Source organism: Vicugna pacos, chromosome 23, assembly GCF_048564905.1.
Source record: "Vicugna pacos chromosome 23, VicPac4, whole genome shotgun sequence".
Classification (NCBI taxonomy): domain Eukaryota; kingdom Metazoa; phylum Chordata; class Mammalia; order Artiodactyla; family Camelidae; genus Vicugna; species Vicugna pacos.
In genome coordinates, this window is record NC_133009.1 from 16,771,551 (window position 1) to 16,799,474 (window position 27,924).

Consider the following 27,924-nt stretch of genomic DNA (forward strand, 5'->3'; position numbering starts at 1 on the left):
GTTCTCTTCGGACAAATAATTTACTCTCTCAAGACTAGTTTCTTTAATCATAAAACACTTTAATAACATCAAATCAGTGCTTTATCACATCTTTTTCTTCTTAGTAGATGAACTTTCGTTTTTTAATCCTACATGGAAACTCCATATATAAACAAATAAAAGAAAACTGCATGGCTGAAGTTGGGGTTGAGGGTCAAAGGTGCACTAATACAAGGCTCCCCATCAACCTTTCCACCTCCAATCTGTGGCAACTGCAGAGGGACTTCAAGAAGGCTCTGTGTAACAGAGTTTAAAAATCACCAACTAAGTGCTTGACTGTAGTCTCATCTGATTCTAAAATTCACTATGCACCAAAGCCAAAGGTTTCCTATTCTTTATCCACATATTTCAGATAGAAACCTTGATATACTATTTTTCAAAATTAGTACATGAAATATGGTCAAAGTTGGTATGTTAAACATGGTAAGAAATGAAAAAAATCTAAACAAATCTATTTGCATACCTAAATAAACTATAAAACAGGGCTTAAAAAGTTTTCAAACATTATTAAAAATTATATGTTCACACTATCCAGGAACATCAACAATGATACCATTCTCAGCCACAAGCACTAGGAATTGTATCCACTCATCCAGCTGCCACAAATCTCCTTAAGAAATCAGAGGTATAAATGGTTAAGGAACTAACTGACAAATCTTTATTAATTCATCTTCACATTCTATGGAATGTATCTGTTAGTCTGATTTTAATACAACATTGCTAAAGATAAAATTAAAAAATTCATACCTTTATAGAGATTTTCATATAGGCTCTCAACAGTTACAAGCAAGCTCTTTTCCATAACTAATCCAAATACAGCCAACCAGTGTTTTCTAAAGCACTGTAATAAATGTATTAAAGTCCACGGTGGTTTCAAGTACAGAATCTAGAAAAAATCAGCATCATTGATTTATTATTTCTACTATTAAAAAGTACCTATGTAGGAAATCCTACATATACTTCTTGGCAAAATATAGTTAGTGAATTTCTTTTTAAACTAAAATATGTTTTATTAAAAGGAAATCATAATTTTAAAATGCTAATTCCATCACAAATTGGTTTTATAAAATTCGTATTATTATTAATCCTTAAAGCTCCAGAAACTATGTGTATAAAAAGAAAGCATAGCTCTGATCAGAAGCAGCATAGTTTTATTCAACAGAGGTTATCAATCTACTTTTCAACATGGTCATTTCTATGAGGAAATCAATCTAATAATTCCATAAAACTAGGAGAAAAATCTATATAGAAAATAGTTGTCAACTATAATTGACACTTGCTACACTCTTATAAAACACGTTAATAAAGAAGATTAATCATTTAGTACTACAAAATGTCAGCACATCTTTTTTTGAATCGCTCATATGCAATGATTTTCCTGGACTCATTATGAAATCTAATTTATGGCAACTTTCCTAGAATCTTCTACTCACTCTTTATCACCTTGGTTCAACACTTGATAACATAATCAAGCCATAATGGCAAATATTAGAATCTCAAAGCATATCTGGAATAGATACAATTTACAATTAGTGGAGAATAATGTTTCTCCCAACTATACACGTGCATAGCAAACATTAAGCTAAAAAACCCACTATTGCCAAATGTGTTTTATTGGCTGTGGAAAGGATGTGAATCTAAAGAAAATTCTAAATATTTTGCTAATATGATCAAATTTATACTCTGATTCTCATAGTTACATGACATAGCCAAAATATATACTTCTTTTTCTGAATATATATTGCTAGGGTAATTCCCTAGACATTTTGACTCAAGTAAACTAAATATGTGAGAAGGTTTCCTGAATTCAATTTAAGCCCCAGGGAGGCAATGTGTCTAACACACAGTAGATGCACAATAAGTATCTGTTTACTAAAGAAAGAATGATAAAGTATAGTCCTAATCTTTGGGAAATGTCCATTACTTAATTTCCAAAGAATTATTCCAAAAACTTCAAGAAAAAAATAGACTGTGGTCTACATTATTACAACAAAGTTTATACATTTTATACAAGTAATGTCTCTTACAATAAGGTAACAAATCTTTAGCCATGAAAAAGAAATTTTCCACTAAGAGCTGAAATAATCACCTCCATCCAGAGGTTTCCAAAAGCGATTTTCATTTCTGTTTCTAATATTGAAGATAAAGCTGTTCCAAGAGATTTTTCAAGATCAGATACAATGCTTTCGAGTTGAATGAGTAGCCCAGAATTTGTAGATTCTTCCTCAAAGTTCTCCTCCAAAGATGTTGCCTCTTTAAAACAAATAGTTATAGGCTTTATTTAGGACACTAGTAGCAAATAGTTTACAAATATAATTGGTAATTGGCTGTAAATAATACACATTTAATGTACAGAATTAGTATCTGAGCTACCTAGAAAACAAATATTTTATTTTTAAAACAGTGTTTAGAAATTTATCTCCAGTACAGTTGTTTTAGATGCAACATTACATTAGCAAATGCATTATCTTTTTGATAAAAGACAACTAAGTATTTTTGCTAAAATAGAAATTTGAGAAATGTGTGTGATATTTTAACCAAAATTTAAATTTTATTATTTTCAAAAAAAGTGAAAATTAAAAGAATGCTTTATATCTGTTTATAACAGAAAACCAAGAACTATGGATCAAAATGTGTTTTTTTCTACAAATAGTATATTCTCCCAATCACATTTTGGTTTTGAAAAGACCAAAATCTCTGCATTATGGCTTCCCCTTCTAAAATGAGTTTTTATTATTTTACCTGATATTATTTCTTTATCATTACTATTTTGACATCTGCAAACAATTATAATTTCTTTATGGCAAAATTCAAAATATTAAGTGGCTTATCTCTACAAATACAAACCAAGGATTTAAAATGACAGTAATATAATGGGCAAACCGAAGGATGCTTTCCTTGAAAAACCATAAACTAGAATATCCTATTACTCCCTCTGGATACTATTTTGAATATTATGACAAAACAAATGTTATTACCAAAAAAGTCAAATAATTTATGTGTATATATCAATATATGAAGCATATATATATATGCTATTTGAGACTTCAGTACTTTCCCCACAGAGGTAAATGATGGAATGTATTTTTTTAATTATGTCAGGTTTAATATAATATTCCACCAAATACCAAGCTATAGAACAGATTATTTTGGTGGAAAAAGAGATAAAACAATGGTATTGCCTTTAGCTTTCTTAAGTATTAATTTAAATTAAAAAACAAAATATTATTGGAGTCCTTTAAGTTTCTCTATTATTGAGTTTTTACTATATTAATAGAAATTTATAAATGTGGAACTAATTTTAAAGAGGAGCTAAAAATTTCTCTCTGCCTCAAATGAGTATTTCTTGTAACCATTAATTTAAAAGGTATACTCTGTAAGGTGAAAAATAGGATGCACACAGTGATTAGAAATATATAAAAATGTATGTGAGTGTACGCACAAAAATTCAAATTAATTTGTAAAAGTATATGTAGAAGGCAAAAATGTTATGTTTTCTTTTAGACTACCATTATAATTTTTCATTCATTTCTACCATTTATGTGCCAGCAAATACTCTAAACAATGTTATTTTAAATGTACAAAATAAAAATTTACTGTTAATTCCAGCTGTTATCAGTCATCTTAGTACACGAAGTAAGATATATTTCTCATTGTTCATAGTAAGAATACTACCTGCTTTCAACTGTTGTTTAGATATACAAGGCTGATGACATACATCTGTGTTCAGAGACAAGTTTAATAACTCTCCACTCAATTCTTCTTTACTCAGTGACTTCACACCACTTATTAGGCCTTTGTTTCTTAAATTTCTATCATCCCTAAGATTGAGTTAGGAGGGAGAAATATTTTATTTTTTATGAGATAAATCACATGGCAAGCAAAAACACATGGAATCTAATCAGAGGCTGGTGATTCTCAGCATATATATTAACAAAGGATAACAGTTTTTAAAAATACAGATGATAAAAGAATTAACATACACTACAGTCACATCATATGAACTTTTAAGAATAATAATTATTATTATATATAAATGTTTCCCTAGTACCAGGCACTGTTCTAAGCACTTATATATCAATCCATTTAATTCTCACAAAAAAGCCCTTTGATAGGAGTGCTACTAATTTTATCCCCATTTCACATATCAGAAACTGAGGTATAAAAAGGTTAAGTAACTAGTTCAAAGTTATACCTGGTTAAGTGGGAGATATATTTGAACACAGGACTATGATCACCCCAAGAGAAATAAACATAGAGAGCCATTGTAAGATCAATAATTTACACATGGCAGGCAATTACAAATTTACTTAAGAGTGAGCATAAGACAAATAGTGTGAATTTGTTATTTGCTGAAAGTAGCCAATATGATTAGACTATAGTACATGAGACCAGTTTACATAGATACAGAGAAAGGCAAGGACATTAATAAACTGAAAGAGATTTAAGGGCTTCAATGAAGAAATGACATAATCAGATCAGTGTTTCTTAAACTGTTGTTGTTGAGCCTAGAAGGATTCCAGCCTTTGTTAATGACAGAGTATCCTGGTCTGACTAACTCTCCCATAATGAGAATTAGAAAATCTGGACACCCCCCAACCAAAAAAAACAAACCTGTTGGAAGGCACTAGAGAACAATAAAATGTAGGTAGAAGGTGGAGGGAAGTCTACATTCAAGACACAGACACTGCACTGGTAAGAGGTACAAGTTTCTTTTTGCCCGAGGGCATTCCCCAATTTATCAATGCCTTACAACAGAAATCCACAGACTTTGTGGTTTGAAATGTCAGAAGGCAACATTCAGGGCTGGCCAGAGCATATAGAAAGTTAAGGGAGAAACTGAAGAAGGGAGGAAACTACAGAGAAAGTGAGTCCTAAAGTCTGCTTATAAATTATGCTCCAAAAATCAACATACTGCCAAGAGACAAAGCAACCAACAGAACTAGACTCAGATATGACATAGATTAAAGCTATCTGATAGGAAATTGTAAATAATTTTGATTAATAAGCTAAAGGCTCTAATGGAAAAAGTAAATAGCATGCAAAACCAGATGGGCAGTTTCAGCATAGAGGAAAATCACAGAAATCAAATCGAAGTGCTAACAATAAAAAATCTATAGTGACAGAAATGGAGAATGCCTTCAACAGGGTCCTCAGGAGACTGAACACTGGAGAGGAAAGAAACAAATATTAAGACAGTTCAAAAGAAATTATCCAAACTGAAACAGAAAGAGAATAAAAGGTTAAAAAAATATATTACAGCTGTGAGACAATATCAAATGAGCCAAAGTATGTGCATGTATTAGTTATCTATTGCTGTGTAAAAATGTGTCCCCAAAACTTAGCAGCTTAAAACAAACATTTACTATCTCACACAGTTGATAAGTCAGGAACCTGACAGCAGCTTGACTGAATGGTTCTGGCTCAAGGTTTCTCACTAACTTGAAGCATGCTGTTGCTTAGGGTTGCAGTCATCTCGAAGTTTAATTGGTACTCATTGATGCGGCTCCTTGCAGGGCTTAGCCTTTCACTGGTTCTTGGCTAGCGACTTCAGTTTCTCACCATGTGGGCCTCTACGTAAGGATGCTCACAGCATGGAGTTTGCTTCCCCAGAACACGTGATCCAAGAGAGAGGAAGTAGCAAGGGAGTGCCCAAGAAGGAAGTCCCAGTCTTATATAACCTAATCTCAGAAGGGACATATCATCACTTCTGATGCATGCTATTTGTCACAAAGACAAGGAAGCCTGGTACAATGTAGGAGGGGATTACACAAGGACATTAATACAAAGAGGCAGCAATTATTGGGGTCATCTTGGAGGCTGACTACTGCAATATAATTCTGCAATACCAGAAGGAGAAAAGAGGGAATGGGGCATAAGAAATATTTAAAGAAATAATGGCTGAGAACTTTCCAAAACTAAAATAAACATCAAACCATAGAATCAAGACACTCAGAGAACAACAAGCAGGATAATTTCCCCTCTACCACAAACACCTGGGCATATCTGCTAAAGACGGCTAACACAAACTGCCAACAAAGCAAAACACAAACAGAAACTAAGAGCAATGAGAGGGAAAAAAGACACATTACATACAGAGGGAAAGGATAGCACTTACAGCAGATTTCTTATCAGAAATCAAACAAGCTAGAGGAAAATGGAATGACAGCTTTAAAATACCAGAAGAAAAAGTCAACCCAGAATTGTATATCCAGCAAAAATATCTTTCAAAAAAAAAAGAAAGAAAGAAAGAAAGAAAGAAAGAAAGAAAGAAAGAAAGAAAGAAAGAAAGACAGACAGACAGACATTATCAGACAAACAAAACCAGAAAATTCAATGTCAACAGACTTACACATGTCAAAGAAAGCTGTTTAGGCAGAAGGAATATGACTAGAAATCTGACACCAGACAGAAACTTAGATCTATAAAAAGAAATGAAATATGTTAAAAATGGAATGCAAGATTAAAATATTCTTATTTTTTATTTCCAATTGCTTTAAGTGGTAAATGGTTGAAGCAAAAAATTTAGCTAAGTATTCTGTGCTTATTGCTTCTGTAAAACATATGACAATAATAGCAAAAAGGATGGGAGGAGAAATTCAAAGCATACTAAAATCCTTACACTACACATGAAGCAAGGTAGTATTATCTGAGAGTAGACTTTGAACAAGTAAAGATGTATACTGTAAACATTAAGGCAACCATTAAAAAGTTTTTCCAAAAATGTATAAAGTCAATAATTGAGATAAAACGGCACCATAAAAACACACAATTAATCCAAGGAAAGAAAGAAAAAGGAAGAAAAGAATAGCTGAGCAAATAGAAAATAATTAGCAAAATGGTAGATCTTGACCCAAGCAATTAAATGTGAATCGTACAAACTCATCAATTAAAAAACCAGAAATTGTCAGATTGGATGAAAAATAAAATACCAACTATATGCCATCCACTAAATACTTAAATATAAAGGCATAGATAGGTTAAAAGTAAATAGATTAAAAAGATATATAATATAAATACTAATCAAACAAAACCAGAGTAGTAATATTAATACTAAACAAAGGGAACTTCAGAACCAGGAATATTATCAGGAACAAAGAAAGACATTAAATAATGAGAAAGGTGTCAATTCTCGAAGACGATCCTAATGTGTATGCCTCTGACTACAGTGCTTCATAATACGTGAAGTAAAACAGAACTGAAAGGAGAAATAAACCCACAATTATACAGTTGGGAATTTCAATACTCCCATCTCAGTAATCACAGAATAAGTAAACAAATAATCAGTAAGATTATAGAAGACCTGAACAACACTATCAACAAACTTGACCTATTTGAAATTTATAGGATACTCTACCCACAAGAGCTGAATATACATTCTTCTTCAAGTGCACATAAAAACATTTACCAAGGTAGACCTTATTCTTGGCCATAAAGCAAAATTTAACACATTTAAAAAAAATAGAAATCATATAAATTATGTTCTCAAGCATTAATAGAAATAAAATATAAATCAATAAAAAGATAACTGGAAAATCTGTAAATATTTAGAATTAATTGCAACAAATATCTAAATAACCTATGGGTTAATAAGGAAGTCATAAAGGAAATTATAAAGTATACTGAATTGAATGAACATACAAATACAATGTATCAAAATCTGTAGAATGCAACTAAAGCAGTGCTTAAAGGGAAATTTATAGCAGTCTCTAATTAATGATCTAAGCTTCCACTCTAAGAAGCCAGAAAAAGAGCACAAAAGGGGCATAAGAGTATTTTGTAGGGTAATGAAAGTGTTCTATGTATCAAGAGGGATGTAGGCTGCGCCAGTGCATCCACTGTCAACACTGTATAGTTAAGATTTGGGCATTTCAATATTATACATTTTCTCTCAAAATATAAAGAACTGTATAAAAATAATCATATGGGGGACAGGAAGTAGATGGAAATATAGATAACAGAAGAGTGGAAGAATTTTGGTAATTGTTGTAGCTGGGTACTGAGGAGTTTACTAACTCTTCTTCACTTTAAATGTTGAAATTCCTCATAACAAAATTTTTTAAAAATTAAAAATATCATTGTTACTTTTTAAAAAATAAATGAAAGAGAAAGTGTAGCAGTAGAGAGCATAATAACTCTTAGAGTAGAAAAAGAAGGAAAAAGGAAAAATAACATCATTTGACATAGGATAGGAGCAGGGGCTATAAAGAAAAGAAGAGGTCTATACAGGACCTGCTATCTGACTGGGTGTAGACAATGAGGGAAAGGCAGGAATCAAAAAGGACCCCAAAGTTTCCGGCTTCAGCAAATGGGTGGAAAGTGGCACTTTTTATTCAAATGGAGAATAGTTTAGAAGGAAAGATCAGGAGTTCATTTTTGGAGATGGTAGGTTCCAGATGTCTATGAGATATCCAAGTAGAGATATTGAATAAGTATAGGTGAATATACTAGAATTTAGAGAGAGATATGGACTGGAGATATTAACTGGGGGTTACTGGCCCATACTTACAACTGTAACTCTTAGTAAAGCACTTAGAATGAGATATAGTATATAGTTATATATAGTTATAGAAGGGTTCTCCTGTCACTGTCATCATCATCATCATCTATTGAAGTAATGTAAACGTATCTGCACAGTAAGTAGGTGTAACTTAGTACAGTAGGTATGATTATCACCTTCTAAGGGAAAAAATAAAAATAAAAAATAGGCTCACCTGGAACATGATAATGCCAGAATTAAAAGTAAAGTTTGACTACAAATTTTCATTTCACTAAAAAATGTTACATCTTAATTCAAAACCAGTGACTGCAGGAATAATGGAGAATTGATAACATCGCACCAATTTAATTTTCATTTTAAGTTGAACTTAAAAAAATTATATAACAATTATCTCTCAATTTTAGGTTATCTCAAATTCAAAATGATTAACATATTACTAATTCTATGTCAGTCTTCAACAAACTCCAAGATGATATATTATGTACTAGATTTTAAAAATTTAGTATTAGAGATAAAACACTCTAATATTTCCTTTAATACCAAAAAGAATAATACTATCTTTGAACACAGCTAAGATGATAACTGACCAAGCCCCCTTACAAGAAAAACCTTAGGGCTGTTCATTTGTATAATCACTCCATTTCACAGAGAACTCAGGCATGACTATGGAACTGTAAAAACTCCATTTTGCAGTGAATAAAATTCAGATTAAAACTGCAAATTAAAATTGCTCTTATCTCATACATGATGAATACAATTTTGTTAAACATTATGTTACTTTTACCTTAGAATTAAGTCATGAAAATAGTTGTTGGGAATGGGGGAATGGAGTAATGGAAGGAGGAAAATTACTTACTGAGATCATTTTATGTACTGCACATTCTTCTAAGCCACGTATACACACATATATTTTTTTCTGACTAAATACTCACAATAACCTTATAAAGCAGGTATTATCACTCTCCTTGTATTTTCATACATGAGGTAACTAAGTTAAGTAACTTTCCAAGGTCACAAAGCTGGTAAGTGGTAGATCAAGAATTCCAATTCTAACTCTCTAACAGGTAACCAGGACATAACTGCATCATAAACTAGCCCTTCCCCACAAATTAATTCCTTGATTAATTAATCCATTAACCCTTTTGCCTCGTGTCAGATTTTTATTTCTAAACTATTTTATTGGGCTATTAAATTGACTTTTCTCTGCTTTTCCAAAAGTTTTCTGAATAGCATATACGTTAAATTGAAATGAAACTTCATGAGATTCAAATCTCATTCTTCTATAGCCTGCACATTATAAGAATGGGAGATATAAATGAATATGCTTACTGGCAGATTTAGAAAATTCTATGTTTCTGATTCTTGGCATGACAGATACAGTATGATTTTTAAAAATTCTTTGGTATAAGTTGCTATTTTTTATTTTTTAGTTCTCAAATGACCTCTTAATTTATTATAAATTGCCCAGATGTTACAACACTTTAGCAGATTAATAAGATTTCCCCAAACTTTTATCCTATGCTCTAATCTGTTTGAGGCACACACAGGGATGAAAGGCTTAATGCTCTACAGAGGACTAAATAGAGAGTAAGTTGCTGTTTTTTTAAAGAAAGAGTAAATGACCATGAAACTCACGTGCACAAAATAACAAGAGAACAAGGGAATAATTCCTGGTACTGAAGACAGCACTTTAATACACGATCGTCATTGTTCTCATCACTCAATCCATCTGCAAATTTAGCAAAAGTAACAATCAATAAACACACTAAAAATCTAGGAACTGTATGAATAATCTAGGCCATATTTACATATCAAAGCATCCAAAAGAAAGATAACTTTTTAAATAAAAAGTAAGAGAAGACAAAGCAAAAACAATGCCTTGAAAATTCTGGATCTAGAATTCAGGTAGCATATAATTGTAAATTTTTTAAATAAAGTGATTAGTTTACTACTACAATGAAATAGCACATGCCTATTAATAAACCCAAAGGAAAGAAATGTCATTAATAGGTTAAATGCCAAGTGAGAAACTAAAAGCTATGAATTCTAGTCTCAGTTTAGTCATTCAGAGATTATAAGTAAATTATATGATTACACTATGTACACCATGCTTAAAATGATCTCAACTTAAAAGAGGGCTGTAAAATAACGAGCTACTGCTCTGCCAACACCAGAACCGCTTTCATGTGTCTGCTTTTTCTTAACCTCTAAGCAAGTGCATTTAGAGAGAGATGTACAGGAGAAGGCAATATGGGCCCTAGGCAGAGAATACAAAACGTAATTTCTAACAAATGTTAATCAGTGGCCGCATGTCCTCTGGCATTCTCCAAGCCTTAACGTACATAGTAAAAGTTTGCTTTTTGTGAAAATAATGTAATGTATAGAAATACAACCAAAGACTTTCTCATAAGTCCTTACATTACCTGCCTCAGAACCTCCCAGGGTAGATATTCATAATATAGATGGCAGGACTACACCCCAGACCCACTTCTGGATAGAATCTTTGCAGCCTGGACCCAAGGACTGATTTAAGTCTACGGTGAGTCTCTTACACACTAAAATTCAACATGTACTGGCTAGTAGTAAGCCTCAACTTTGTTCCCAGATTATAAACTGTTTTTCCTTCAACTTTTAGCCTAAATTACTTAGATCTCTGAATTTTGAAATTAGAAAACTAATTCACTCATGCAATAAATATTATATAGGGTCTGTCTGTGCCAAGTCCCTGTGCTAGGTAACTGGACAAAGGCATGCTCTTTAGGGGCTCACAATTTCATGGGGAAGTCCAGACAGAACTCAACTGACCTCACAGTACAATCCTATCCAGTTCTTTAATCAGATAACCAGTGAGCCAGACAGACACATATTACAGCACAATTCTCCTTCTTCCAGCTCACAGAGTAAATACCATAATAATGCAAAATGGGCAGCTCGAAATCACTAGTTAAATTTAGCAACTCTATTTGACCAACAAAAGAATGTTTAAAGGGTATAGTACACTGCTCTAAATATATCAAAGTTCAAGATTAACTGTTCTGTCACCTTTTCTATGGAACATGGGCTTGGAAGACACACCTAAAACTACAAAAATACTCATGAAATATTTTTTCAGCAAATATTTTTGAGCACTTGCTCAGGTATTGTTCAAAAGTGAACAAAACAAAGACTCCAGAAACAGACTGATCTGGGTTTGAATCCCTACTTTCCCACTTACTAGAGATGTAATAATGGGCAAACTGCTTAACCAGGATGATTAAATGAGAAAATTTACATGAAACACTTGGTCCAATATATGGTTATACCAAATGCTTCTTAAGTAGTATGTATTTATTATTTAAGACTCAGCTTAAATGGCACCTCAACAGCAATGAATTTTACTCACATTTGACACCAAAATAAATTCTGTATAAATTATAGTTAATATGATTTTTAACATTTAATGGAATTAAAGCTTCTCAACAGCAGGCTTTGTCACTGCTGCAGCCTCAACACTTTAGAACGGTGTCTGGTAGAAATATCTGGCAAATAAATGATTCAACAAAAATATAATAAAAGAAAATCCAAAATGATGGAACAAATGTCTGGTGTGGGCGGTGTCAGATAACTTTATTTTTGCCTAAATATAAAAATAAAAAATGATAGAAAACCTGGAAAATTCAGAAAATATAAAGAAAATTAAAATAACTCATAATTTCATCAGCTTAATATAACCAGTATTCACCATCTATAAGTACATATGCATAATCTAAGATATTTGGTACACTTTATATTCTTTTTAAACTTATTTCATTTAATATCACAGGCAATTGACATTTTTCAAAATATAGTATTGTCTCATATGGATATAGCATTGCATCTAACGTCTCCAACTGTAAGACAGTCAAGTTGTTCCCAGTTTTTTGCTATATAAATCATGCTATGATGAATGTTATTTACGTAAATCATGGTGAGCATCTCTGATCTTTTTTAGAATAATTTCTAGAAAGAGAATCATCTCTTTAGGCTTCTTGATGTACACTGATAAACTGCTCTCTTGAAAAGCTACTATTTCCTGTCCCCATAGCTCTGAGCACTGCAAGGTCTCCTATCAGGGGTTGGGAAGGAGTAACTTTCTAACTTTAGAAGCAATAAAAAGAAATAACAAAGGAAAAAGTGAAAGATATAAACTAAAATTTATAATTTCTTTTATACATAAGAAATTAACATTATTAAAAATGGCAAACAGACAGGAAAATATTTGCAGTGAACAAACGGCTGACTGGTTTTATTTCTTCCTTTGTGAATTACCTATTAACAATCTTTGTCCATTTAGGGGAAAGAGATTTTTTAGTCTTTCTAACCAATTCGACACAAACGAATTATCACCTATTCGAGACCATCAGCCATTAAGTATTTAATATATTAGCTCAACCAACATTCACAACCGTTTTTTCAGCTACAGGTTATTTCCTCCCATTTCATTTACTAAGTTTCCTCACTTTTACCTTTCCCCAAGTAGCTTATAAACTCAGGTCAATCAGATTTCAAATCCTATTCTCTTCATAATACATACTTGATCAAATAAATACAATTTTGAAAAGAGTAAGGGCAAGGCTAAAATTACAGTCAACTAAGGTTATTTAACATAAACTATCTGCATTCAATTTGTGGCTTTTTTTTTTAATGGAAAAACGCTTATGTGAAAAAATAGATTATTATAATACTCAATGATTATAAAAGAAAATAGTACATGCAAAATAAGCAGTTATTAGATTTGGCAGCAAGTGTGCTTGACAGATGTAAAGTGTAATAAAAGACTGTTTTATTCTTGCCTTTCTCCAAACAAGTACTTTAATTTCACTCAATAATCCTCAATTAAGTTTCTTCATAAGAATTTCAATTTATCATTAGAATATAAAATGTAATTTAATTATGTTAAAATCACAAAAAATTTCTAAATGATATCATAAAATCACGATCAACAAAATAAATGTATTAGATACATTGGTTTTATACAAAGAATGTTTTAAATAATCAGCTTGACAGACAGCAATGATACAGTGAAATACATAAAGGACTTATCTGACACAGACAATCACACAAGTAATCTATTATTATATCTACAACCTTAACTAAAAGCACAGTTTAACAAAACTAAGATCACGTAGTACAATTCAAGCATCAAAATGAAATATGGATTTCAAGGAAGACCCAGAAATTGAAGCACCACAAAGTGTGAGACCACTACTATGACTTACCCTCCTTAATAATCCAAAAAGCAGAGATTGAAGAAGTCAAAGCACCAAAAATCACATAAAAATGGAAAAGTCAAAAGAAAGAGAGCATCTATAAATAACAAACATGGCCAAAATATCTACTCCAGAATTAACATAAGTCTCAAAGTTAATCTATTGAAGGACTAGGACAAGTCCTCACCCCTCTGTGTCTCAATTTCCTCATCAATAAAATGGATCTAATAAGAATCTCTTCCACAAGCACTATAAGGTATTAGCTGTAAAGCACTTGGAAAAGGGTCTGGAGAATAATGGCCATATAAGTGTTGTCTATTATTATCATCATCTAAACAATTATAAAATAAAACATAATTTGTATAACTGAAAAAAAAATAAAAGAGCAAGTAAAATTCCCACCTCTTCTTAAGGAACTTAAGGACTGAGGCTTTACTGAAATGATGGTTTGGATCCGGGCTTTTTTAAAGTGTGTGTATGTGTTTTTTTAAGTCTTGTCTGTTGGCAACACATACCAAAGTACTTACAGGGGAAAATAATATAATATAATATCTGAGATTTACTTTACTGCAGGAGTTCCAGGAGTTGGAGGAGAAGGGGAAAAGGAAGTAAGAGAATAAACAAGAATGACAAAATGTTGAGAATCTCTGAAAATGAGTGACAGATACACAAGGATTCATTATATTATTCTCTCTACTTCTATATTTGAAAACTCTTTTAATGGAAAGTAAAAAAAAAGACCATCTAAGGTGTTCAACTTAATATGTTAAAATATTTTAGTATCTTCTTAACTTGAATAAGTGATTTTTTTTTGGTGGTTTTCCTTTAAAAACTCTTAAACATAGCACAAGAAGTTCCTACTCAAAATGCACAAGCATTGTATCTGGAATACACTAAAAGCTAATTAATAAATATTTGTAAAGGGAATGAATGAAGGAATTAATGGTATAGGCCCTTTTTCTAAGACTAAACAGCCATGCCAAAAGCTTCTTTAGAGTTAATATCATGATTATATTCACCTTAGGATGAATTCTTTCATCTCTTATGGTGACTGTGGTTATAGTAGGCAAAATAAATCCATGATATTTAAAACAATATAAATCTACATATATAAATAATTCTGAGTTAGGAAAAAACAAATTTTTAAAGAATGAAATAAACCTTCTAAATAGATGTATAAACTCTGCAGAGACAACAGTGTTGCTTTACACACAGATTTTTTCCAAATAGATATATAAAACATGAAGAATATACATTCTAAGGTTCTAAGGCTAATTTTAAAATGAGGTAAAAAAAATATGGAAAAAAATAAAATCAGGAGAAAATCTATAGAGCTTTATTTTTTAATTACCTCCTTATTTCAGGTTCTGACAAACCAGAGGAAAACAATGTCTGCCTCTTCATTATACTAACTGCACACACCTAGGTCACTTACTGGCCTCATCACTCAAAATGGTATTTCAACAGGGGAGAGTATAGCTCAGTGGTAGAGTTCACTCTTCGCGTGCATGAGGTCCTGGATTCAATCCCCAGTACCTCCATAAAAAATTTTAAAAAAAAGAATCCAAAGTACTGTAATACAGACAACTATGCATACAGATCTATCTAGTCACCATCTGTGAAATAGAGACATGACCTAAGAAGGTCTAGAAGAAGCAGAAAAATAAAAATCAAAGACCTCCAAACCAAGCCTAACATAACACCTCAAAGCACCACTATGTCCTGCCATTTCACAGTGCAATAGTTACAATTTTTTTTAAGTTTTGCACCGTTTCCTTTCAAGAGTGAATCAGTATCCAAACAAATCTCAATTAGGAAGCAACCTGAGAGAATAATACTTACAAAGTTTTTGAGATGCAAGTTGTATTGACTGACCCCATAGCTTTCTATCTTGATTTTTGAGACTGTCGTTGATGAAATGAACTGCAGGTACAGCTTTGTGCTGGGCATGTTTCAGTAATTTTCCTGCTTTCATACGATCCAGCTCTTGCACAACAACCCAGGGAATTATTAACACAAGTCTGTCAAAGCCTAAAACATAAAAAAAGATTTCTTAGGAGTCAACAAATATTTATTGAGCTACTAAATCAAACTGCTGTAAGAGAATTGAAAGTTTTAAAGTATGAAATTCACAATCTAAAGGAAGAGGTAACACAGAAAAATAGGGACAAAAAACAGATGTGTCAAGAGAACGTTACAAAAATAAATGCTATCAGAGATCAAAGAAGACTAAGTTTAGATTGCTAGGTTAACCTGTAAAGGCTTTTTTGTTTTTTTCTTAAAGTGATTATACTTTGTGTGTGTATATGTGTGTGTGTGTGTGTATACACATATATATATGTGTATATTCACTATTTTTGTTACTTCACTAATAAAAATCTTCCTTATTAAAAAAAAATAGCATGTCCAAATGGAAATAAGTTTGTAGGGGGGAAAAAACCCACATCACTGTTCATATAAAATATCAACTCAAATAAGAAAATCAAAATCAATAAATATTTTATAAATACCTGGGATTTCTGTTGTCTTCAACATTCTAACAAATTTGAGGTGATTCATCAGAATATTTGTATCAATAACAATTAGAAGCTTTTTGTCTGAAGCAGTATTTGCTAGAGAAGAAGAGCAAAGTGAGGACTTCATGACATTTGATAACAGACTTGTTTAGTAACTAAAATTTTGATATCATAGAACTTTGATAGCATTCTTCAGAGAAGGCAATCTCTAAAGATTTAGACGACAAAAATAAAAAATGCATTTACCCTAATTCTTAAGAGAAAGAACGGTAATCAGTGTTTAATTAACCACCAGTAAAATATTGTATATTGCTTATGGGTGGATTTTAAATCGTAAACTGCACACCAGCAGTGTCTATGTTGCGCTGCATCACTGGTAGTTATGTACTTAGGAATGCTAACTAATTTTAATATACTCTGAAATACAACTGAACAGATAAATACATGTAAAAGAAAGAAAACAGATAATACTAGCATTGTTAATTTCATAGAGTCCTGCAAGGGTCAGATAAGTTAATGTACAGGAAAACTCTAAATAAACTGAAAAATGCAATGTGAATGTAATGTAGCATTACTATTTTTACAAATACAATTCAAAACAGTACACTGACAGATTTTGGGTAACATCTATCATTATCTTCTCCAATTGGTAAGACTAATCACAATTTTACTATGTAAGTAAGAAATCCATGAGCAATTTGCATTATTTCTGATCAGGGCTTTACACAGTTGAAAGTGTTAAAAGTTATGATTAAGAGCAAGAATAAAAGACAACTCATAACTCTGACTACTTCCCCCTGGCAAAAAGAGAAAGAGAAAATACGTCTAACTGCCTAATAATGCTGAGATTATATAAAACAAATGACAGTAAGAAAGATCTTTGACCTGATCCCTCTAGCTAAAAGAAATATACCATACTTTATTATTTCAAATGAGCACGTTAATACTTTTTATCTAAATATTATAAAAACTGAATGCTGGCACGTTCATTCTTAAAAAAATATAGGAGATCATAAGCATGATCATATGCATAGAGGGTATACCAGCAGAGGGCTGCGCATCATCTTCCACCAAGTCAATCTCCATACTCATTAACTCTCCAGGAGGCGGGAGCACAGGTAAATCCACACTTCTTCCCACTCGTGCAGCATGGAGCTCTTCTACTATCTGCATCTAAATCACAAAAGACCTGCGGTTAAAATATTTTGAATGATTTTCTCTGCAGATTAATAAGAGAAGAAAGCAATTAATTCTTAATTCACTGAAGATGAGAGACAGTTTGTGGAAAGCAAAAAATTTACAAAAATATGGAAGCTGCATAGTAAAAGAATAAAGATTTACAAACATACACAGGGTTTTTAATAGCTCTTCTCTTACCACTTTACTCATTCAACCACCTTAGATAAGCAAATTGTTTAATAACCTTGAGTCTCAGTTTATCTACATAATAGGAATGTTTAATTCTATTTCCTTTTAGTATTTTAGTGATAACTAAATGAAATAATGTGAAGACCCTCATATAGAGCCTAGCATATAATGGACTTTAAAAATAAATCAATTCTCATTCCCATTCTCACTTCAAAGTACTTTGGGAGCCAAATATGTTTTTATCTGGGTGATGGCACTCTGCTTGAGATTTCTAAGACTGTTTATGAATAATCAAAAACTGAACTCTAGATCTTAATACCCTCCTCACTTCAGGGAAGTAAGTAGTTCCCTGATGTATTCTGATGCAAAGAAATTAAAATATAATCTAACTTTAGAGGTGAGAAATCTTTCTTCTTTTGCCAAGAGGCACTGACCCACAAAACAGAAAAATATTATTGACTGTCACAAATAAAAAGCAATCAATATGGTTTTAAAGTCTCCTTTAAATAGAAAAACACAAAGTGTTCTAAGAACCTAATTTTCATTTAGGACCAGGGAACATAAAATTCTACGCAATAAATCTGAGGGTCAATCAGGAGATTCTAACTGAGAAATAAGGCAACAGGTAAAAAGTAAATATGCACGTGCTCTCATTTTCGCTGAACATTTTCACCTTACTGTTAATTAGAAAAATGAGGCAGACACATGTTGATATCATACTGCATTTTTGGCAAGCCAAGGTATAAGCATGCGAAGTGTAACTTTAAATCAAAATTCACATAACTTGAGGGCCACAGGCTCCATGCTCTTTATTCAAAACAGATCAGAGCTCATTAGAAAGAAAGGCAAGAAAGGTGACGAAGTAAATGTAAATCCTTTTCCAAATGGTTTTTCATGACTTCATAAAAATTCACATATTAAGCAGACACACCGCTGTTATTTTCATTGTACCAAGGTTTTTATAGTCACTATTTTTTATTAAAATAGAAACCGTTTGACTTAATTTCACTAAAAATATTCAAAGTAAATAAAAATATCAGTAACCTCTTGATCTGTTTCTTGAATACTTTCAAGTGACACTGAAGAACACGGTGCTTCAAAACTCTGAAATGAAAAGTAATTTCATTAGTTAAGAATGAAGCATATACCAAGAGTAAGGGTTTTTCAACCTTGGTATTACTGGCATGTGGGATCAGATAATTCTTTTTGAGGGCGAGCTGTTCTATGTGTTGAGGATGTTTAGAAGTATCTTTGGCCTCTGCTCATTAGATATCTACCCCTTCCAAACCTTGACAATCAAAAATGCCTGCATCAAGTTAGTTACCAAATGCCCCCTAAGAGGCAACATTGCCCCTAGATGAAAAATTTACCCTAGAATAGAAGAGCTTCATTGTATTAAGTCATGAAACATGGTAGAAATTCTTTAGGGTCTACTCATTCATATATACATTCCTAACATGTCACCCTAAGAAATAGAAACAACCATTGCAAAGGTAAAAAGAACTGGCTTTCAGTGGTGGACAATTTTCATCCCAGAGTAACTGAGCCATTTCTAAAAGTGACATGACAAAACTACAAACAGAACTTGAAGATTATTACCTGGTTGAGGGGAAAAGGCTGAAAAAATGTGTAACGGTACCATTTATGGGTAGAGCACCAGAGGTCTCTGTTTTATTTTTTGTCTTCCAGCAGAGATTGAAAACCTAACTTGAACTTTTCACACTACTTAAGCTGAGTGGATGAAACTACATACAGGTGACAGGAAACGCAGCAAAAGCCACTATTAAACCAAATCATATTCTAAGAATTCTCCAAGGTAACATCAAACTCACATTATTTCACAGGAGGCTGAATGTAAATCACAGACCCTCTTTAAACAAGTGTATTGTACGTTGCTTTATTGGGAATTCAGCTTCCACTTCTCAACATCACTCTTCACGTGATATAACACTACATACATCACCACATGGACCCATTACAACTTGACTATTTCATGAAACTGGACTTTATAATCCCTTCTCCACCTGACTTTAAATCTCACTAGATCTTTAGGTTCTCTTCAACTAAGGAGTGCCAAGCAAGCTAGAGATTGTTACAGAACTTCCTGCAATGCCTGACATCCAAAGTCTTTTCATTCTTTTACCTAGAACAATACTACCCTTCACTCTCTTTCCCACAGATCACTTTTAGTGATTTCAACAAATTTTCTGTTACCTGCAAATTCAGAAACATTCATGTCAGGTTTTCCCTGAAAACCCTTCCCTTACTGAAAAAATAAAGTCTTCAATGGGCATTTAACTGTTTGCCTTTCCCTGCCATGCTTTGTTAAATACAGGGATTGAGATGAAGGGGAAAACAATTACGAGGGTAATAATGGTTTTATCTGCTGGAGTGATTCCAAACTAAAAGCCTGACCGTACTGCTTCCCTGATTATGTTTCAGTGGCTCTGTACTATCTACAGCATACAAGATTAAAAAAAAAAAAAAAAAGACAATCTTTTCCGTGAGAGATAAAGTAATCCATTGTCTAGATCCTGGCTTCCTCTCCAACTTCCTCTCCTGGAGATTCTTTACACATCTCAACTGAAGTCAAACTGAACAACTTAAGTGCCCAAGTATGCTACTGCCAGGCAATTTCCCAACTCTGGGCCACTATACACACTGGTCCTCTCCCCTGGCAAAATAACATTTCTATTCCTTGCTCCGCACATTTTCAACACCAAGCTTAAGAATCTCCACCTTAGTGAGAACTTCCTTAACGCACCTCCAAATTTATACCAACATCATCCCAATTCCTAGGGCTCTAATATTTACTTCACTGTATTTGCAATTGTATTTGTTTCCTAATCTACCTCCTGGAATTTCTTGAGGGTAAAAAGCATTTTATTCATTTCTAAATCCCTAGAACCTAGAAACATACTGATACATAATAGGTACCTTTAGTTAATGCTTCCTAAACTGGTAAATTTCTACCCCTGAAACTTGTAAGAATTAAGTGGGATACTATTTATCAAAGTGGCCTATAAACTATAAATCTCTAGGACATTAGTTGTCAATGTTGAGGGGAGGGTGCAAATTAAGGGGGTCTATATCAAAGGACTATAAAACCTAAGACATCATTTTCTCTTAGGAAAGAGTAAAAGGATTACTAAATCCAGAAAATACAACCGTTTCTTTGTAAAGTACACTCTTATTTCAGGAAGATAATTATCTATTGAGAAATTTATGAGGAAAAAAAGCAATATTAAGATGACTAGCTCCTGTAATCACGCAACAATTGCTTCCCCTAAAACTTAATATTCATGCTATGTACCTCTTCTGGTCTGTGTAGTAATTCTGAACAGTGTGCAAAAGACACTGTACACTGCAGTGCAGGGATTTCTCATGCTGTGCCTTAGATGCACAGCACAAGAGGAACACCAAGTAATGACACAAAGATGTTCACTGAACATACTGGAAAATTCAGATTCCTTTCTTGCATTCCACTCTAGGGAACTGACTCTACAGCACAAGAAAACTGGAGCTTTCCTTTAAGAAAGCAATAAAAAGAACAAACTCAATTCTTTCCCTCCTTGGACCCCTTCAAGTTCAGCAAACAAAGAGTACCCTCTCTCAAGCTCTTCTGAGTTACAACCCCCTAGTTACAATCCCTCCATTTTCCAAAGGAAGAATCATATACTGCACCCTGTAGTCCTGATTCCTGAAAGCAGGTACGCTCAACCACCACTGATTACAAGCAGTCTCTAAATTTCAGAACTTATGAAGTTCTAAAGTTCTGAAGTTCCAAAGTTCTCTTAAAGGTAAATAATTTTATTTGCCATAGAAACAAGGCTATAGTGATCAGGTTCTCAAATTAGTCCACAAATGCTGATTTATTACATAATTTAGAAGCAAAACAGATGTGCCAAGCTTTCTAGACTGGATTTCTATACATGTAGCTCCCTGCGTTTCCCACCCCACCTGACCTTGTCTTCACCTGAATAACTCCTATTCAGTCTTTAGTTCTCAGTTTACATGTTATCACCTCCAGGAAACCTTTCCGAGCTAGTCCCTTGATGGTGCACCGAGGCCATGTTAATCCCCTGCTGTGTATTCCCGTGTTAGGTGATAAGCATTTATCAGACTTACTGTGGTTGCTTGTGTGTCCTCCTCATATAAGTCAGTCCCTGAAAACAGAGACTGTGATTATAGTGCCTGGCACACAGAGCGCTCAAAAAATAATTTGTTGAAGGAATAGCTGTTCGGAAGATTAACCCCTGGACATTCTATGGTACCTGGAATTGGAGACGATTCTAAGACTGCCACAGTGCTTCTCTGACGGGACTGTCTATAACTGCTTCTTTCTACATTGTTAGATTTTCCCTTCTATTTTGGATCCTTGATACTTGCTAGGATAGCTCCCTAAAAAAGTCGGAATTAAAGGGGTAAAATAAAAGAACCAAGACATATCTTCCCGACTAAACTGAATCAGCCCTCCATGATCATTATAACAAAAGCAACTCAAAACCTAACTATATTAAAACTCTTTACTAAAACCCACATGCTTCATTTTGCACTACCTTACCTGCATTAGGCTTTCGCTAGAAATCGAACCATCACTTTCCCGATGCTCAGGATATTTTCCTTTCCACTCACGGACAGTCTCTGCATATGAGGGATCTGAAAATAAATGTTCACTTTTGTGCCTTGTCAAATTCAATGAAACCTGGGCGCCTTCTCGGCATCCTGTGTTCTCTTGCTTCGCCTTTGACTTGTTAGAATCTAGACTGAAGACATTTTCTTCTACAAGCTTCTGAAGGGTATTGTGGGATTTCACTGGGATTTTGAAACTGATCTTCCTTCTTCTGGATTCAAGGGGTTCCTTAATTATCTTGTTGGAATTATAATCCTGAGAAAATTGGATTCCCTTGTATTTCTCCAAAACACACTTTTCAGAACCGTCTCTAAATTTATTGTGCCTTTCTTTCTTGAGTTCCTTCATCTTCTCCCGCTGAGCAAGTAAATTAGGCCATTTTTTTTCACTTGGCTGGCCTTCGGCTTTAGGCTTCACATCTTTGGTAATCCTAGGACTATTAAAGTTTTTAACATGGTCCAGCTTACTCCTAACATTTGTCAATTTAATAACTTTAAGATCTACACATTTATTTATATCTTTTCTGGTTCTGTTTGGAGAAGGACTCTGTGAAATGATTTGACTGTCATTTGAATATGATGTTTCTTGGAGTTTAACTGGTCCTTGGGATGAAGAACTGATTCTTGGCCTCTTTCTTGAAGTGTCAGTTTCTACAGTCAGTCTGTAAAGCAGCACAGAAAACTAGGTTACATTACAGTTATTTAAGATTATACATAATGTTGCACTGCATCATTTTAGTTAGGAAATAACACAACTGGCCTGAACTTCATAAAAAGTTAGAAATGGCTACAATAAGAATGAAGTGGAAGGGATTACTCAACAAATGGTGTTGGAATAACTGGTTTGCCATTTGGAAAAAAAAAAAATTTACAGCTTTATATAATACTAGATGACATAATTCCAAATAGATTAAACACAAGTGCAAAATAATTACTATTTCCATAATTGCTATAATTCATACTCAATCCTTAAAAACCACAGTGGAAAAAGGGAACATGTAACTTATTTCTTAACAGAGAACTTCCTAAACTTAATAGCAGTGGGAAAAATGACAAAGGAAAACAGTAAATGTAAATGACTATGTACTTTAAAACTTTAGCATATTAAAAAATAATAAAGTTAAAAGAACTGGGAGATGGTATTTGCTATGTATGTGACAGCTTATTAGCCTTAGCAAATAAAAAGCTCATCAAAAAGTACTAAGACTCTAGAATAGGACATAAACGGAAAGTTAATGAAAGAAAAAAAGAGAATGGCTGATCAACATTTTGCGGGGAAAAGTCTGACTTCCTAATTGCATAGACTTGCTAATTACAACAACATACCATTTTCTTCCACCAAATTAGTAAAGATTTAAAAACAGCATTAAATACTGGCAAGAGGCTGTAAAATGGACCTTCTCATATGTTGCTAGAAGAAATACAAAATGATACAACAATTCCACAAAGGAATTTGACAATATAATTAAGAATTCTAAAAATGTTCTTATTCTTTGACTTTCTGGTAATTCTGACTTTAGAAATCTACACCAAGGTGAAAAAAATCAGAAATGGACTAAAAAATAATAATGAGATACTCAATTCAGAATTATTTACAGTAGTAAAAAAATCAGGTACATGGTAAACGCTAAAATTTTGGGAATGACTACGAAACAAAGTCACTCTATCATATCTGACAGACAATCATAGTCATTTCAAATGATGTTTATGGAAAGTCTTCAATGACATAACAAAACATATTGATATAATATTAAGCAGAAAACAAGCAGGGCACAAATCTGTAATACATAATGTAGTCTCAACAATTTAAATAAGCATAGTAGTAAAGCCAGAAAGAAATGTACTAAAATGTTAGAAGCAGCAATACCTAGAGGTGATAATATTTTCCCGCTTAATAAAACCAGGTATCACTTTGCAGTCAGAAAGAAAGAGGGGGCAAATTGATGTACCACAATACATTACTTTGTATCAGTAAATCCTGGAGTGCCTTCTAAGCGCCTGTTACCCTGCCGGGCTCTGGGAGGCAGTGGAGGACGCATCAAACACAATCCTTAGCCCTAATTAGCTTACTGTCCAGCAGGGGAGAAAGAGATGGCAAATACGTGACTTCTCTCAAATGATCATGCAAGAGCAAACTATCAACATCTCAGAGTTCCTACAGGAACTCACCGGAGTCTTCACCTGGTTTCATTTTCTTTACTTTACCTCTTTCTGTAAAAAGATTCCCTATCATTATTTATCTGTTAATGAGTAACAATAAAACTAAACTTTAATAGGACTTTGCTTGGCATTTTAATAGTACATCACAGAAGCTGGCATTATATTAAAGAAAAGTCAGGAAAACAACAAACAAAACAAAAGAAAAATCTTAATAGGATCTTGCAGTTCTCTGAGTATTTTTAAATCCCTATTTTATTTGTTCTTCACAACAGCCCTATGCTGCACTATTTCACAGTCATCTATGCACCATGGTCCATGTGGTCATAATCAATAAAAACTCAACATTATAATACCTTTTTATAGGACAACAAAATTAAATCTTAAAATTACCTCTTACCAACTAGTTTTGCAAAATGCTATATTGTGATAATGTAGCTGTGTATTTGCAACTTAAAATACTAAAGTTCTGAAATCTTTTCAGACACGCTGGACATGCAGCAAAAACTTATTTTTTATAAATGACCTAGTGTAAAATCAATATTCAGTAGAAGCTAAATGTTACTATCCTAGATTGAACTCTGTGATACAAGATTAAATCTGACATCTTTTCAAAAATTTAATTATCATAATTATTAAAAAATTTAGTAGCCAAACTTCCAAAACATGACATACTGCAGGAAATACAATTGCTCAACATTGCCAGCTGCTAGACTACTCCATTGGCCATAATAACGCACTTAGGATACTAAATTATACACTTACTTTCCACTTAGGTTCAGTGAAAACTAAAGTGCTTTTTGCTTAATTCTGCAAATAATGGGTCCTGATGATGGCAATACTGCCACCTCTCTAATAGTAACAGAGATACAACTTACTTCCTTTTCAACTCTTAGATTTAAGACTTAATGATGTGGCTAATGGTTATGATGCAATTTTATGTAAGAAATCCCACAAACTGAAAGTGCACAGCTTAAATGTTTTCTGAATATTTTCAAAAGCAGACTTAAGATTGCTTTCCTGGCTTATATTTTTAATTGCTAATAAATATATCCATATGTACTGAAACCATGGATCTGGAATTGTGGTAATGGTACGATATGACTGGCTTCCAGGATGACAAAATTCTCTCTGATTTTCCGCCTGCATCTCAGCTTTTGCTGTTTGCATATCAATTTTGGGACTTCCAGTGTAGTTGAATAGGGAGACGTTTTCAGGAGGTGCCATATATCATAAAGAAATACTTACAACCTTACGGCAAATAAGTTTGTTTACTGCTCCAATAAATAAACCACCACAGCAAATGGACCATGTGCTCTGGTTGTTGGAAACCCTATACTATTGACACTAGTGTCTCCCAAACACCGCATTACAGCTTCCTTTGGTCCAATCAGCCTTTAAAATATATAATGGCTCCTACCACATTATTTAAATATATGACAAGGCCATTCTGAGATATCTTGTATGCCATATAGTTTGTTTGACTAAAGAAAAGGTCACAACAAGTTACACCTAGAGTACCTGCCAATATCTGAGAGTGAATGTTTAGATGTTAACAACAAAGCCAGATGCTGTGCTGTTCACATTACTGATATTGTTACCCTAATTAGGTATGATGCTAACCCACCCAACAGCATGGTCACTGATCACATGTGGGTTCGGGGATGCAGAAATGTCACTGAATCAGATATTTAACTGTTCAGCATTCCAAGGGCTGAAGCCAAATAGCAGATTTTGAGTAAATATTGAAACCAAGTTGAACTTCACTGCATTCTTAGAATGATTTAGATCCTATTCTCAAAATAATTCAACATTATTTCTCCCTCCTCCCAAAGATGATATAAGTCTAAAGGTGCAGTAAATAGATCAGAACTCTATTTACGCTCCTATACATGGATATAAAATGAAGGCAAGAAAGTGTGTCCTGAAGCAAAAGGTAGCTGGTGAAAAATCAAGCAGTGTTTTAGACCTTAAAATAAAATAAAATAAATGGAAACTAGTATAAAAGGCATTAAAAAATCTGAAAAAGTTAGAAAGTAATAGTCAATATAACATGAAATTTGTGACAGAATATACTTCAACACGTAACAATATAAATACAATGTGTCACAAAAAATAGGAGATGATTCAAAAGAAAAACTGAAGAAGAGTCAGAGGCCAATTGGATTTTCTGTTTTTGGCAAACATTAACTGAGCTTGTCTGGGAAGTAGAATTTTTATCTATATATTCAATGCCATTTTAATTGTTTTCTCATCGCTCCTTATATTCAGAGAAATGTTAATCTTACCAACTTTTATCATACATTGTACTTTTTATACTTATTTACCCTTATTAGCGGCAAGAAATTCCTTCCCCATTAAATTCTCTGAAATTTTTATCCAAAGAACACAGAAAATGAAAGAGACCTAAAATCCATTATTCCTACCACTATTCCCCAAGTTCTCCAAGTTGTAGCCACAACCTGTTTAATTAACATGGTTTTAGAGCTGTATCAATTCAGTAAGCTATATATTCTCTTCATGAGTAATGTATAAAGATGGTTTATTCAAAATTTCTAAATCAGCTTCATAACCTATTTCATTACTATATGTAATGAAGTTATGTATCTTATAAGGGTGTGTCAAAATCAGATCACTTGAAGTAAAAATTTACATTTTATTTGAAAGTGATTTTTTTTAACATAGTATAAAATTCTGGTAGACTTTATTTCACTCAACTTTTTCTTAAATTTATAAAAATATTAAGAAAATTAAATAATCATAATCTGTGATATAGCTGTAAATATCTGGATACAAAACAGTACAAATCAGAATAAAGGATTTTGCAAATCTAAATATTTTAGTCTCATCATTGTAAGCTAAAAAAGTGAAAAGGTATAAAGAATAAGGGAGAATTTACCTTTTCAGTTCTTGTCTTCTTTTTATATTACAGGATAGAATATCTGTATGGTCTGATTTCTGAAAGAAAAAAGGTATCATTGAGGAAATGTAAATTGTGCACCATACTATGGTTACAGGGGAAGGAGCCTGGGGGACAATATTTTTCCATATGTATGTGTTAGTGAATAAGTTGACACAATAATTTACTTAATCCTCCTAATATTCTTGTAAGACAGACATTATTATCATCCTCATTTTACAGATAAAGTACCCAGGGCAAAGCATCTTCCTCAATGTCCCAGAGCAGGTCAGGAGCAGGGCCATGATCTGAAACCAGCTGTCTGCCCTCTCTTTCCTGTACCTCCCTGCCTCTCTATGTACTGGAGATACAGAGCTAGGCACAAGAAATAACATCTCTCTCATACGGATACAGTCCCCGTCCCAAAGAGCTTAGAGTACAGTGAAAGGATAAAAAGAAAGAAGTAGAAGGACAGGACCTAATAGAAAGGCCGTAAGCATCAAAGCAGGACCACAGACAGCAAGTTATAAAAACACCAACCACCAAAAAGCTGGACCGTACCTAGGAAAAGAGGCAGACAAAATC

At 33.1% G+C, this 27,924-nt stretch overlaps 1 protein-coding gene across 5 annotated transcripts in view; it reads right to left on the reverse strand.

The window, feature by feature from the left end:
- Positions 1-27,924, reverse strand: part of SWT1 (SWT1 RNA endoribonuclease homolog) — an 82,699-nt gene that overhangs the window by 45,798 nt on the left and 8,977 nt on the right. For 4 of the 5 annotated variants that reach the window (XM_015234777.3, XM_072948539.1, XM_006198878.4 and 1 more), the window contains 10 exons: positions 27,340-27,398; positions 22,216-22,945; positions 18,696-18,755; positions 17,327-17,456; positions 16,278-16,379; positions 15,610-15,798; positions 10,175-10,268; positions 3,715-3,860; positions 2,129-2,292; positions 787-925 (listed from right to left, as the gene is read on the reverse strand). In XM_015234777.3, the coding sequence (XP_015090263.1) occupies positions 787-925; positions 2,129-2,292; positions 3,715-3,860; positions 10,175-10,268; positions 15,610-15,798; positions 16,278-16,379; positions 17,327-17,456; positions 18,696-18,755; positions 22,216-22,945; positions 27,340-27,398 (1,813 nt within the window). The remainder of the gene's footprint in view (positions 1-786; positions 926-2,128; positions 2,293-3,714; positions 3,861-10,174; positions 10,269-15,609; positions 15,799-16,277; positions 16,380-17,326; positions 17,457-18,695; positions 18,756-22,215; positions 22,946-27,339; positions 27,399-27,924) is intronic. The other variant, XM_072948540.1, reaches the window with a different exon arrangement.